Source organism: Falco cherrug, chromosome 17 (assembly GCF_023634085.1).
Source record: "Falco cherrug isolate bFalChe1 chromosome 17, bFalChe1.pri, whole genome shotgun sequence".
Taxonomy (NCBI): Eukaryota; Metazoa; Chordata; class Aves; order Falconiformes; family Falconidae; genus Falco; species Falco cherrug.
The window spans coordinates 2,290,192-2,305,617 of record NC_073713.1 but is presented as its reverse complement, the minus strand read 5'-3'; the positions used below and the strand labels follow the sequence as shown (position 1 = coordinate 2,305,617).

The following is a 15,426-nucleotide window of genomic DNA, read 5'->3' as shown; positions in this document are numbered from 1 at the left end:
GCAAAACCTCACACAGACTACATTACGCAGGTTAGTTCGTTGGCTGCATCCAAATTAGCAAGAAGCACAAGCGAAGAGAGCTCCAAAAACAGTTGGTACTGAGGACCTGCCAACATTCCAGACGCACCTTTTTTTTTTTAAATCTGGTTTTGTGGATTGAAGGCACTTTAATGGTATGAAGAACATCTTACAATTTAGCTTCATCTGAAAGCAATCCAGTCTATGTAAATAGCATGCTCTGTGATGCAGACTGAGTCAGGCTGGAAGTTTTGATTCAGAAGCATAGTCCTGATCCACACTAAAACACTCACACGGGAGCCTGCGTTTAATGGAGCGCACAGATCCAGCAGTAAGTAGATTGGGTTACCTACCTGTGTGCTGCTTTAATTTGGAAGCAAGCCACCCACACGGCCAACGTGTGGTCAAAATAATCAGTGACTACAAATACCAGTAGGATCTCAAAGGAGTGTTTCATTTTGTTGTCTTTTAAGTTTGGTTTGAAGACCCTCAGATGCAACTGTCCAGCCAGTGTCATACAGCTAATGTTCCGTTTTCTTCACAAGGAAGGGTAAGTTATGTTTTTAGTAATTTTATTAACATGTCACAGCCTCAGTTACATAAGTACATTAGAAATGCGTGCACAACTGTAGTCCTAAACTTACAGGGAATTTACATTGCAGAGTCCCTGGTGAAATGTTTCTAGTTCTTCAGCTTGTCAGAACTTTACTCACTAATTCCTTCCCATTTTCCACAAAACTTATAAAACTCAAGCCAAGAAATGAAGATAGCAGCTAATTAAGTACTCCTTACTGTGCCCCAATCTTCAGCATAGAATATTCCTCTCCAGAGTATTTATGTCCACCTAGTTCTGAAAATTTAAGATATTAGAGGATGCTTATCTTGTCTAGATAAATGTATATCTACACAAATGTAAAATTCAGTAGGTAGTGCAACACTCAGGCTCTAAGCGCTGGAGGGGGCCTCAGGCAAGATGCTATGCTCAGATAACATCTACCAGTATTTTCTCTGGAAAGAATACATACACAAAATTCTTTTTCCTCCCAGTCTTAGAAGTACAGCTTTTTTATCCCTTAATTGTATTTCCCAGTCAATATTATAACAGCTGAAACACACCTAAGTACCTGATGGTAAACTCCTTATTTTCTTCCAAATTCATGATTTTGTTACCCATATTCCTGGCTAGCATTGCATTTAAAGTACTCCCGTTACGGAAGAACTTGACTTTATGGCTTGTTTGTAGCATCTTGATTGGAAAATTATATGCCATGAACACCATGAAGATGGCTCTTTAGAACTACAAGCGGTGGAACAACATTCACAGGTTTGCAGTAAACCAAAATTTAAACCAAAAAGGAAATCATCCTTCAGGGATGCCTTTCTAACAGGTTTGCTTTTACCACTGAACAGAATTACCTTGACACAGTACTCAAGCGTTTATTTGTTCTACTCTTAACAAATCTTCTCCAAACTTTTTATATGGTATTCTCTCCCTCTTTCTCTCCTCAAACCACTTCATCAATTCCATTTCTGATACTGAGGCATCAGCTTGAATTTTCTGTTGCTCAGCATACAGAAGCTGAGCTCTAGACCTTTTAGTAGGGGCCTTTTCGTTTGGTTTTTGTTTGGTTTGCTTTGTTTTGTTTTAATGGGATCACTCCTTAATCAAAAACACTCAGATAGATGTACGAGTTCCTGACTTCATTCCCTCCTCAGATAAGAGCTCCAGAATAATCAGCTGAATTAAACCCCTAAGAAAAAAATATCTGAGGGATTCTGCTTACCATTCAAGGGTGCAAAAGAAAGGAACAACATACAGTAACAATTAGCAAGTTATTCAGAGCTTTACTAGAAACACACAGATGGCACACAGACAGTCAAATGCTACACATACATTTTATGACATTTTGGAGGCAGCACATTTGGATTTGAACACTCCAAGCTGTTACTCAGAGCAGCTTACTTGCCATCAGCAAAACTCTACCCCATTTATTTTCATATTTTAACACAGGTGCAGCACATATCTTTGAGCATGCTTATAGTAAAACTATTAACATGGATTTGCTATGTTGCTGTGATTAGTGTTCTTCTCCCTCTTGAGCCTGGAAGGACTCAGAAGCCAATGGAAAAAGAAAGGCAATATGTAAACCCAGGAGAAGTATATACCTAAAGGAACGGACACCTTCAGAAACTTTTCTTACTCCCAGCTCAGGGAAGTGGCCACTGGGGTGATCTTTAGATACCTCTACCAACTTGTCAAAGCTCTTAAAAGAAAAAAGTCAATGTCTTGTACTTTCTCTATCCACCACAGAGGTTACAGGTGAGATGTTCTTTGCCATTCCTTCTGCTTCCCAACCCATGTAGCAGCTGAAGAGGCCCAATTCCTGTTTTTAAAACTAATTCAAATCCTCTCTGGCACTTTTGCAGTCAGCTAAACTACTTCAGCAAAATTCTACTCCATTGCATGATGATTCATGAGTACTATTATACAAGATACTAAAATGTGCTTATTAAGTGAAAGCCATTTCACAGGTTTTTTAAATAGCACGTTTTTTTACAAATGAGGAAGAACTGATAATCTTACAGCTGCCACAGCAGCAAGGGATAGGATACGATACAGACATACAGATTTCTGAATTCAGTGATCCTGTGTTGCCAAAAATCCCAGAAGCATCTGCTCTAAACCCAGAGCAGAATTGTGCAGAATCATCCAGCCCGTCACCAGTGCCCATCTTCAGAAGGGCATAACCCACAAGATGCTGACTCCCAGATTGCTGCTATAAATCCTAGACTAGAGCTAACCTCAGCCCTCTTTCAGGGTTATGCCAGAGATCAGTAAGACTGTGTTCCTCCTATATGCCTAATAGTCCCTTTAATCATAAATTACATACTCTCATATAAAAGTTTCATCAGATTGCAGAGAGGGCAAGAGAAAAATGCTCTCTTGTGGACAAGGCTTATAGGTATTGGCCTCAAGCAATCAGCTCAATTTCTGTTCACTCTTCAGGATGAAGGGTTGTCTCCAGAGAGTGAAGAGCACTAGTAAGCAGATCATTTCAGCAATAATTACACTTGGCATTTAACTTATAGCCCAGAATAATTTAATTTAGGCTTAATTTAGGCTTTTGCTATAACACGGGGGGGTGGGAGGGAGAAGACATCAATAAACATCACAGAAGAATGACAGGCTGAGAGCAGAGCAGCATTAAACTCCTTAGATTCCTACAAATACAAATAGGAGGGGAAGGGAAGCTACAAAACAAGTCTAAACCCCTTGCTTGCAGAGCTCAGTTCTCTCTTAAAAACAAGCAGATTAAAGTAGCCCTGCAGACCTCATAGTAAGAAGCATGTAAAATCTAGGCTGCATTCAGAAGTTACAGAACAACAGTCACTGTGTCCCATTTGGATTAGGAGTAGTTTTCAGAGGCCTGGAATTTGAGCCCCACAATACTTTGTGACATCATCAGCTTTAGCAAAAGGGTCTTCACAACTTGTTTTACACATCCAAAAGGTTTCTTTTGTTTCCCATATAGGGCTGAGATCTACAGCCACTCTAAACCCTTCTACTCTATAGTGTTTAAACTGAGAGCATTCAATAGTGTAGAAATAGAGATATATCGAGCCATCTCCCTTTCCACATGCAAATTCAGGCAGCTTCAATATTAATCGACATTTCAACAATTCAAAGGAGATAGCCAACTTGGGAACAGCACTAGACCTGTTTAAAAAGTAATTTTGGCTTCAATGGCAATACCTGCAAAAAAACCCAAACCAAACTTGTTTCTTCTCTGCAAGTCTCTTACATGCATTTTATTCTTCACACCCAATGAAATACTGTCAGTAATATCATCTGGCCTACTCTGTTCAGTCTCAATTTCCACAATTACCAGTCAAAGAGACAATGAATGAAAAGATGGGGCCACATAAAAGGTCAGGCTTGCAGTGACTTGGCCAGCCCTGCAGGACCTCATTAAAAAGCAGACCACTCCAGGGAAAAGTTCTTAGCTGGCCTGAACTGGAGCAGCTCCATTGATTTCTTTAGAGCTGCATCAGCTAGTACAGAGCAGTGGGGAGCTTGGCTTTAAGCCCCCCCAGCTGTAATCTATATCATCTGTGCTCCGGCACCAAGCGCACTCCACTGGAAAAAAAGACAATCTCAATAGTGGTTTATATGCCAAACTGTTAAAAAGCTCATTTTCGTTTCCTGCTCCAGTTAAATTACCCATTCCCCAGAAAATTTCTCATGTCCGTCTTCCCCCTCACATACACAGGGATAGTACCTACACAAGAACACTGCTCTGCACAATGTTACAGCCAAGGAGCTCCTGTAGATGCTAGTAGCCCATGTCTTCAAATTTTAACTACTCATTAAAGGTAGGTCCTTCCTCAAAGAAACATTGAGAGATAAAAGGCTTACCTACACAAAAAGTAAACATACAGCTGGCCTGATCTGCTTACTCCAGCTATAAGATTGGAAAGTGAGCACTAACATTTCTGAGCTTTCCAAGGGGCAGCACTTAGATCTGGAAATACTCATTTCTGTGCACTGAAACGTTCGTGCAGTACTGCACAGGCAGCTCAAAGGCAGCCATAAAAACATGAGTACCAAGTGATCTCCTAGTGGGACAGAGGCTCAACATTCACAGTCCAGACCAGCAGGCTGCCTTGCAGAAGTTCAAAGGTAAAAGCTTTAGGGACACTGTCCTGTTTTGCTTCTCCTCCAGCTTCACTAAATGAAAGAGTTGCCTTTGTACCCCCAGGCCTCATTAAAACAAAATGAGGAGCTTCTTTCACACTACCAAGGTAGCTCGGAGCTTCTATGCACACTACTCAGATTTTTTAAACTTTCTCTCCCTTGTGACACAAGCGAGGAGTCAGTCTTTCAACAGTTAGACTGCTCTAATACTAAATAATTAGATTCCCTCGCTCTGTCTATCCTAGATGCCCAAAGCTTTCCCTGGCAAAGCAAAGAAGAACAGATGTTCAATTCAGATGAGATTAAAGACAAATGTTACATAGCTGTTTCCCTATCCTGTAGAAGAAAGGATAGCAATTAAAATGAAAGCTAAGGAAAGATCTCACAGATTTGGTAACAGATTCTGCAGTTAAAATACTCACAGGAAACTGGCCAGCTTTGCCACCAAGTGGAAAATGTGGCAGAACCAAGTAATTTGGATACAAAGATTACTTTGGCCCATGGAACTGGTTTCCAGTCTACTGATTTTATCTTGCTAACCACTCAGACTTTGAAAGCAAAGAACAAAATACTGGTTAATTATTGGGCATTCCAGATTCATGAAAGGCTAAATATTAAAAAGACAACTGGTAGAAGAGAGATATATCAGGAAGAACAAAGAAGAATTTAGTAGGTTAGGCTACCATAAAAAGTTTGTATGTGTTCATTTTGGCTAGGTGACAGCTGCAGTGACTCATAATGATAAAATATCACACAGCCAACCAAGTTGTTTAAAAAGGTCTCCAGAGTGTGAAGCAAGAAACAGTAGGATAAAAATGAACTTACACAGTTATGTGGATGCTTCTTTCAGTTGTAACACAGCTGAACTTGAAGGTGAAGAGGTACGCAAAGGGGTGTGGATTGAGGCACAAATAAGGTTTAAGAGTCTTACAATACTTACATCCAGACAGGGTTTGTGATTTCCAGCCTGCTGATCAGAAGCAGATTATTCTGTAACCATTTCCCAGCACAAAGGGTGGAACTCATTACAGAATGAAGCCATCTTTCCCATGCCTTTTATTAGGGCTGGACTGGTCGTAACCATGGACATCATCACAGCAAACAATCACACAGGCATAACAAACAAGCTGCTTGTTTTCTCCATCTTGCTGACTGCTTTTCCAGGTGTCCCATTTCAAAAGAGTTTTATAGCACAGGGCCTCGCAAGTCCCAAGCATGGTCACTGACCTGGCACTGTCAGGAAACCAAGTCTTAAAACCTTCTCTACAGCAAGACTTCTGGTAGACCTGCCTGGGGTTTTGAGTACGCTAGCATCACCAAGCTATTCATTTTAATCTCTACTAATCCCATTAGCCTCTTGCTCTTTCCTACATTAGGCTCTTCAAGTATCTATACTATGAAGACTTAGGACAGGGTTACAGCAAGTCGAAGTTCTGTTCCCATGTTACTGAAATTTCAGAATTCACAAATAAGGTAGGCAAGAGTTAGTAAACTGACTTTTTTGCAAGCACATCACAGCAGGTTTATGCAAGCCACACAGGCATTTTTATTATTTTAAACGCTTCTTAAGAACCCTACAAGGGAAGCCACCCAAGAGAGTCCACAAACAAGTGTACATACCGCAAAGTGAACATAACTCTGAACACCTTAATGTGAAGCTACAAGGAGTTACAACTCACAAGCAATGGTCACAAAGTTCTATTAAATAAAAGGAGAATCCTCAAGTTGTTTTCATAATGTGACCTTTAAACATGCCTGACATTACACTGACAAATTAGTTTCTCCACCCATTTCCTCACATATAGAAGAGAGAAAGCATAACACACATTGAGGCCATAAGACAGAAGAAGTGGTAGGGCAAAGCGTCCTCACTGAAAGGCAACAGCTAATCCAGACCAAGTTTAACAGAGCTCTCATTTCTCTCCCTGGAATTTAAGGTTGTAAGATAAAAACTAGTAACACAAAATGTGTTTGCATCTAACAGGCAAATAGAGAGCAAACAGATTCAAAGTGTGAGAAAAGGTGTGCTTAACTTCAGAGGAAGGAGAACTGAAGGGGCAGGAACTAAAACTGAGCAAAGGAAAGGAGTAGGCAGACAGACAGACAGGGGCCAAGTGATAAAAATAGCTTTGGCTAGTTTCGTATTCTGTTTGCCATAAATACATTACTTAAGTCTCTCAGCACAGGAGGAGGAAAACTCCATGAGGCTTGCCTTCCTTGGATGAATGTGTCAGTGTTTTGTATCCCCTTTGGGTTGCATTCAACAAAAAAAGTTTTCAGAGCAGCCTAGGACTCAAGCCTGATTGACTGAAGGACTCAAGCTTCTCTGCTTGCAGTCATTTACTGGGCACAGATCTCCTATTTTTAGCATCACCGATACACCGTGCATCTCCTCCACCAACTCCACAGTGCCAGGTCTTAGCGTGCCTAAGGTCTACCAAAAACACACTAGTATCCTTTCAAGCCCAGCCACTGCTCCATAGCCACAACTCCTGAAGCATGTCTTCATCGTGTGTAGCTCAGACATTGCAGGTTGTATCACCAAACGCTACCTGGATGCAACTGTCCCAGACTCATACCATAAAAAAGCATCATGCAAACTTCGGGTGCAAGGCACTGATATTCAAATGCATCCTCGTATATCCATAATAATATAATGCAAGTAAAAAAGTGGGTTGTGCTCTTTGATACATACATGACAATATCAGACGACCAAGCTGTTTTCATAGCCAGACAACATTTACGCAGTGGTGCATTCACAGGTACTATAGCAGCAGTACTCACTGTGTACCTTGAAATACAAATCCTCTTTTAAATTGGAAAACACTTGACCAAATTTGCATCTATATATTATAACACAGTAATACCTGTATCCCGATCAGCAACCTGAAGGTAATGGTAATTCAGATTGAAAAGGTAAATTTGAAAGAGAGGATCACCAAGTCTAACTCCCCACAGGAACTTAAATTCAGGATAACATCTTATCTTGTTCCATGTGTGACTAGTCCCTTATGTAAAGCCAGTTCTCTATTTTCTTGACAGCAGTGGCATGTTTAAGGAAATCTACTATAGCACAAACATAATAGTAGTTAGCAGAGGTTTCAAACAAACTGTTTTCAGGACACAATACATGTACATTTTGAAAAAGCTTATGACACATACATGCATATTTGCACATGATGCTTTGAGATACCTTTGAATACCATTCTTCTAGCCCTTTGTCATGCTAGATGATGTTATGTAGTCTACAAGCCACCTTTCGTAAAATCATTTATTTGAACTTGCACTTTCCCTTGCAATTACTAGTTGTACTGCAGTAGTTTCTAAAAATTGCAATCCAAGGTCACAGTTGGGTGCCCTGCATATAGATATTTGTAGGCACAGAAATAAATGCTCCAAGGAACTTAAGATAGAATAAGCATACTTTGCCTATCTCCATTTCTACTACTTACAAATACTGTGTCAGCAAATGCTGCAAGATCATGAATCATTTGCATAAAAAAAAAAAAGTATATTAACCCAACAGTGTGCTCTCCTGGGACTCTGGCCTCGGCCAAGTCGTCAGTCATCAGCTGGACTCTGCAGTTTCACCTTAATCACAGCAGTGCACCAGAGCTGCTCCTTGATTAATCTTTTATTTCAACACAGATAATATCTGTTACTGTTTGAGGTTATTTGTCCTCTTTCCCCACCACAGACTTAATTAAAAATGTAAGGAAGAGTAGCACACAGTTCCAGGAGTAGTGTTTCCTATGGGATCATCAACTAACCAACATATATATCGTGGCCTGCAAGCACGCCAATTCTGTTCTTCCTTATCCCCCACTGCAGATTTTCACGAGAGCTGCTTAAAATAACTAACTTATTCATTAACTAAGAATTTGAATAGCAAAAACATGTGGCTCTACTGCAGTCATCAGGCCTGCCAGCTAGGCATAGTTACTGTAAATGACCTAGTTAGAAATGGAAATGTGGGAGAGAAAGCTGCAGAAATCTCACACTCAATCAGCCCTACAGCCTACGCCAGCACACTCAGCCTTTAGTTTCATTTCCGTACTCACCTGTGCTCTGTCCTGCCAAAAGCAAAGATCCCTCTTAATGGCGCAGACAGTTTTGGGTTCAGAGCCACCTGGTCAGTGTAGCATTAGACAAGTAAGGCACAAGGGAAGAGGCATCTTCCTTCTCTGTATTACTCTGTTCCACATTTTATACAATTAACTTGAAAAACCAAGCCTGTCAGATCAGGTAAACTGTTCCTTTCTGGATGGGTTCCCTCCTTGCTTAAGGGGGCAGGAGGGCAGCAAGGTTCTACAGCTTGCGGGTCTCTGCCCTTTCTACTGCGTCATGTGTCACAGCAATAAGTGTCACAGCACAGGCAGAGACAACAGCTTGTTCTTTTACATTAACTTCGCTTAGAAGACATAAGGGATGAGTATGGCCGTAATTATCTCCAAATAGCATTTCCAGTCCCTCTTCCTTCCAATGCAGTACGCATAGGACAAAAGTAGCACCATATGATCCATTTATCTCACAAGGAAGAAGTGGTGAAAAAATATGGGGCAACTGTTCAGCATTTGGGTGTATGCCATCAAAAAGCCTAATGCACCACAGCACAAAACATGGCAGCTACAAGCCTAGAACACAACGTGGTCATTCCCATCTATTACTGCTGCCTCATCAGTGGGTTAGGCAAGATGTTCTACAGCTAGACCTGAAACACCTCCATCCCCACCCCCAAATTTTTGCTTGTCATCAATGCCAGAAGCGTGACTTCTTCCACCCCTTATAAAAGTCACTCCATTTTAAACTATTTTAAGAAGCCAAGTACCATCATCCTTATAAAAGCCTGATTCCTTAGTGTCCATCTTGCCAAACATCCAAGGAAGGAGGGGAGGGTGGGAAAAGGATGTGGAAAGATGTGGGCATATGTGAGAAGTGCTAGAAATAGCAGAAGGCTGGCAACAGAAATAAAACTGTTGATCAACAGGAAATAGATAGGGTACAGAACAGCTGAAAAGCATAGCACCTATTCTTGGTTTATAGGCAGGAGACACTACACAGGACAGCACCCACATCTTGACAGTCTTGTAGTGGTAGAATGCCACATCTTGATTATGCAGCATACATCATCAGTGGCTCAAGAGACCCCACTGCAACATGAGTGTAGCACCCCACCGCAACACGGAAATATTTACAAATCCTTAGCACTGCATCACAAGGCTGACATCTGACAGAAACAATAACAGAATAATTCTCTGAAATGGAACAACATCAGCAGGCACTGCTGCAGACAACAAGGCTACTGCTTTGTTTCACATCAAGCTTTCAAGCCAAATCCCATAACCAGACATGGGAGTGGCATAGCAAGCAGTCTCAAAATAGTCAAAGCTAAGCGGAAAGGGGTCCAAGACATGCGAGGTCTCTGAGGCAGTCACTGGTATAGCTACCACAAGCAAGAGGAAAGACAGTCTCTGAAAGAAGCAAACCTAAGCAGCCTGGGGGAGAGCAAAAGGAAAAACAAAGACTACTGTTGCGCTAGTCTAGAAGCAATGATAACCGTAGTCTATCCATTAAAGGGTTCAACGGGTTCCCATTACAACTATAGAGCATTTCTCTATTTTTTCTGTATTTATCATTACAACATCTTCTAAGATGATGCTGGCATCCTCCTTGCCAGAGGCTGAGGGCCAGCACAGCTCACACTTATCCAGCAGTATTCAGACACTCGGATACCACTGAAATCAATACCACCATACTTGTAAAATGGCTGACCTTAAATGACCTACTTACTGTCACTCCAGCAGTCTACAATGGGACAAAGCTAAAGCCTCCAAGTGTCCTATCTTCACTCTCTAACCAACCTGTCATTATATCTTTAATTAGAAGTTTAATATAGATCTTACTGTTCATCTGTCATCCCAGAACAGCAGAACTGCCTTTCATGAATAGCTGGACCGCAGACAAACCCAAAGCCTTTAAGATCAAGGACACAGTTAGTTCCACACTTGTTAATTTGTACATATGAAATGCAATGAAATTCATCATATATACCCAGTGAGTTGCTGTCTGCACACCTGATCCAGCTGAGCTTGCATATTGACTGTGTCCTATAAGGCAGTAACATTTTAGAGCCTACAGCACTGAAAGCATCTCTAATTTCACCCTGCACCTCCCCCCTCCCCCCAGAAAAAGGTATCAGAGCATGGAAGTACAGAAAAGTTGTTAATTTGCATCTCATTACCATGAAAAAAAATCATTGCATATGCAACTCCATTCTGAGACCTGAGATCTCTGCTTCCAGAGTGGATTATTAATCAACCTGTGTACCACAACCCTTTGCATTAAGTAGCTTGGGACAGACATGAAGTGCATAGGACAAGTGAGCATCAGTATGTGGTATCAGGAGAATATATACACAGGGCGCTAGTTCTCATGACTGCAGCATGCATGACAAATGTGACAATGGGTGAAAGCGGGGTGACATCTTGCTCTGTGGTACACAAGAACAATACATATAGGAGCATTTGTTAAGCATGATGCACTATATGCTAACCACAGGCATGCCAGACAACCACATGTCGCCAGAGATAGCGTTATCAGCAATTTTATTTTTTAGATCAAAAAATGAAACATGCCATGGAAACATGATTGTATTCCTTAGGTCAGATAAGACTATACTTCGTCTTTCCTCTTCTCCTACAGTGCCTTTTACTATCACTGTTTCACATTACTGCTCACCCGCAAATCAACTTAAGATTCTTCCTCAACCAGGAGCCCCGAACCCCAGCACCTCACCCTTTATGGTATAAATCAAATTTGCTTCAAGAGAAAAGCTTGGGTTTAGAAGTCTATTTAAAAAACAAAAAACAAAACAAAACAAAAAACCAAAAACACACCACACCACAAAAAAAAACCCCACCACACCAAAAATAAAGCCCAAAGGAGTGTGAATAGTCACAGTTAAATAAGACATTCATAAGTCATTCATGTAATTAAAGAGCAACAGATGCTTTAGAAATAAAAACCGCTAGTTCTAAGTAAATTAAACAAGTTTGCAAACTCACTGCTTAAATTCACCTCTGATACAGGCACGTTACAATCTAGCTACAAGTGTAGTATTTCGCAGACAGTCAAATATAAATTCTTTGTCTTTTCTAAATGGAACACTCATAGAAAGTTTAGCCAAACATATAATAACATGAAGCAAGTCAAGTGCAACACCTGACATGGAATAATTTTCTTCCCAGGGATGACAGTCTCCTCCAACATTCAGACTTTTTTCAAGATGCAAGGTAATCAGAATCATGCATTTTCTGCCCTTCGGCAGCATGCACAGCCTTTCCATAAATATCTCTTCACTCTAGAAATCACTTGTTAGTTATACATGGTAAGTATTCCAACTTGTACTGATCATTGATGTCAAAATACACTCCTGCTCCTGAACTGAATAAGCAGAGCCCTTTTTCCTTTGCAAAATAAAATAATAAGAATAATAAAAAAGACACTTTAAGCCAACAGTAAGGATGCTTGAAGGGGTGCACAGGTGTGTTGACTTAAAGCCCATACGTTCCCAAAAATTTTAGCACTTTCAACCTCTCTTCAAGGTTCTTCTCCCCACCACTTACATGTGTTTTTATGCCGCTGCACAGGCCTCCCATTTCCTCTTAGCCCAGGGATTTATACCACCATCCCTCCCAAGACTCCACTAGCCATGTTTCATTGCTGGAACACCAGCCAGGTCCCATGACAGATGCAACTGACTATTGCTGCCCCAGGGAAATAGTGCTAATGGCTAACAAGGAGATTCTCCCTTTTCTCAAGGGCCATCTCAAAAACCAAGAAACTCCATCAGGCATTTCTTCAGCCTGCCTGAATTATTCCAAGGTGGCCAGGGAATGTTAACTACAGCAATATTTTGTACTTAAGTATTGCACATTCTTAGCTGCTGGTCACTAAATTAAAGCCAGGAACTCCTTTTCTGTTTTAACAGCCACTCCAGCCACATGGCATTACCTGAAATGTTTTTTACACACATCCTCTAGGGCACCTCAACAGTATGTCTCCTTGGCACACACAGGACCCTCAAGAGCATCATTAGGTGATGCTCTAATTGTGCTCCCTCCTAATATTCATTTGTCTAGGTGTCCTTGACCTCTGACTTCCCAGCAAAAAATGGATGTTTCCAGATTGATTTTAACGATAAACATCTACATTTGCAAAAGAAAATTGATGCTATAAAGTGTTGAGACATGTCCTTTCCAGGGTAAGCCAGAGATTGAAGTATTTGCTCCCCTGCTTCCATGATTAGGGTGAAAAAAGCCAACAGGAGCTTCAAGCCTTAAGCTTTCGGTTTTCCAAGACCTGAGCTCCAGTCTTGTCATTAGTATTCACCAAATATAGTTTGCAAAGGGAAAGAAACAAGAAACATTCAGAGGTCATTAATCCAGATAAAGCAAGATCCAAATCAATCATTCTTTAATATATGAAAATTTGTATAATTCTGTAACAATTACCTTATTTAAAGTTCACCCAACTGTTTCAGGCCTCCTGTATGGGAAAGCTCAAAAGCAGATGATGGTAACAGTACCTGATCTCTCTATAACTGACCTTAAATTTCTTTTTCCTCCCATTTGCTTCAGCATGTTTTTATGAAATATGCACACAAGCACAATGGATTATATATCACATGATGCAGCATTTTGTAATTAGATAAATGAAAGATAAGCAGATCAGCTCTGGTCGCAAATAACAGTAGTCTTTCATTCTGGTTTACATGCTTGCAATATCTATAAGCAACAGGCCACTAAGCTAAACAAAACACAGAGGGAATGCTTCCTAGACTTTAAGTCAAGCTTTCACCTGCTTTCAGCGTTTGACATTTCTACCGGAATTCCAGTGGCTTATGAAGCCTGCAATTTCTGCATTCACTCTACACATGTAAACATACAGGGCTAATATTTTATAAACATTCTTTGTCAAACATTCAGAGAATCATAGCCAGCTAACAACCAAGATTAATAGTGTCATCTCTCATTTAAGGCCTAATGCCTGCTTCTGAGAAGGATCGCTATTAATAAGGTTAGGTGGGTATGCATTTTCTGAGCCACGAGTACTCGCAGAATAATCAATGTGTGGTCAAAATCCTTGTCTAGCTCAGTCCACACTCCAGCCAAGGATTTTTGGCAACTCTGTTCCTTTACTACTCCAAGTAATGCCTCCTGTCATACATATATGTGTGTATGTATGAATTATACAAAATACTCAGGATCCTTAAGCTCATTCTAAAAGCACACAAACAACTAGCTACAAAAACCATGGACAGCCTGATATTAATTTGTTGCAATAGCTTTTCTGAGAACTCAAATGAGAAGGCTAGACTAACCTGCTGCGTTCAGTAGCCTGCTAACTCACATGTGGCGTGCTATTTCCAAGGCAATCACTTCAATGTGCAAGCTAGGGATAAATGGTGACAGAGCCAAGAGCTATTTTTAAAAAAAAAAACAACCAAGGAATTAGAGGAAAACTCCCACAGAATTAAGAAAAATGAGAACAGAGCTAAAAGCTTGGTTTTGAAATTAAAGCAGTATCTGCACAGGTGTTTTGCTATATCCAGGAATAATACCATGTTATTAGAGTATACAGTTATTTGAACATACCAATCCTCCTGTGTGAAAAGACACATGCCTTCTGTTCTTACATGGTGGGTAATATTTTGATGCTGTGACTCGCAAAGACATTTAAATCTTGTGAAATGAAACAAGTGAAGAGTAACAAAATTTCTTATCCTTCCAAAAACACAAGCTGATCTTTCCCATCACAGCCTTTTCAACAGTCCATGTTAATAGCTTTACTATTGACTTGCAGTAACTTCAACACTTCAAATACAGAACATAGCTGATAAGACGATGCAAGTGTCCTCAGACACCTCCAGAGGGGACGATACAACAGCGTCCCCAAAGACCAGTACTTTTTATTCTGTGCTAAGGGACCAGCACCATCATGTGTCTGCCTCGCTTCCCACAGACAACCAAAACCCAGTGGCTACCCGAATCCCAGCTGGAAAGGGAACAAAAGTGACGCTGTCTTACCTGGCTCTGCTCGGAGGGGCACTCATTCACCAGCCAGCGCCTCACAGCAGCACGCCCGTGTCAGACAGCGCCGTGTGAGGGGGGGGAAGACCCCATTCCGGAGCGGTGGGATGCGGGGCTGGGAGGCGGGGACCCTTCAGTGGGAGCCGGACACCCGCTGTGGACATGCAGGGGCAGTCTGAGGGCCGGCACGCCGAACGGAGCGCTGCTCCGCTCCTCTCATGCCGTAGCGCATCTCTCACTGCCAAGTGCACACGCTGCCTCCCTCACAGGAGCTGTGCGCCTCGTTAACCCTCTTCTGGCCGCAGGGCACGAAGCAGGATCTCTCCTTTCTTAAGGCATCTTCCTTTCCCCGTGATTTCCAAACCATCCTCTCGGAGCCACTCCTGGAGAAACCCCTCTTCCACATCAGGCGGGATTTTACGATGTAATCTAAAAGAGAAGAGATTTAAAGGAATGACAAGAGGGTGCCAAACCAACAAAACCCCAGAAGAGCAGCTGCAGATATAGACGGTACAAACAAACCCCATTATCAGCAGAACAAGGGTCTGCTGTGGAAGGAGGGTGCCTAGACTAACTGAATCCCACATCGTTACCAAACACACAGGACTGGAGGTAGAAAGT

The 15,426-nt window shown here is 41.4% G+C and overlaps 1 protein-coding gene across 1 annotated transcript in view; it reads right to left on the bottom strand.

Annotated features, from left to right (window-relative positions):
* The window catches only part of GRAMD1B (GRAM domain containing 1B), a 141,648-nt gene extending 126,687 nt beyond the window's left edge, over window positions 1-14,961 (bottom strand). The window contains exon 1 of the mRNA XM_055728469.1: window positions 14,803-14,961. Within this exon, the coding sequence (XP_055584444.1) occupies window positions 14,803-14,828 (26 nt within the window). The 5' untranslated portion in view covers window positions 14,829-14,961. The remainder of the gene's footprint in view (window positions 1-14,802) is intronic.
* Window positions 14,962-15,426: the final 465 nt, after the last annotated feature.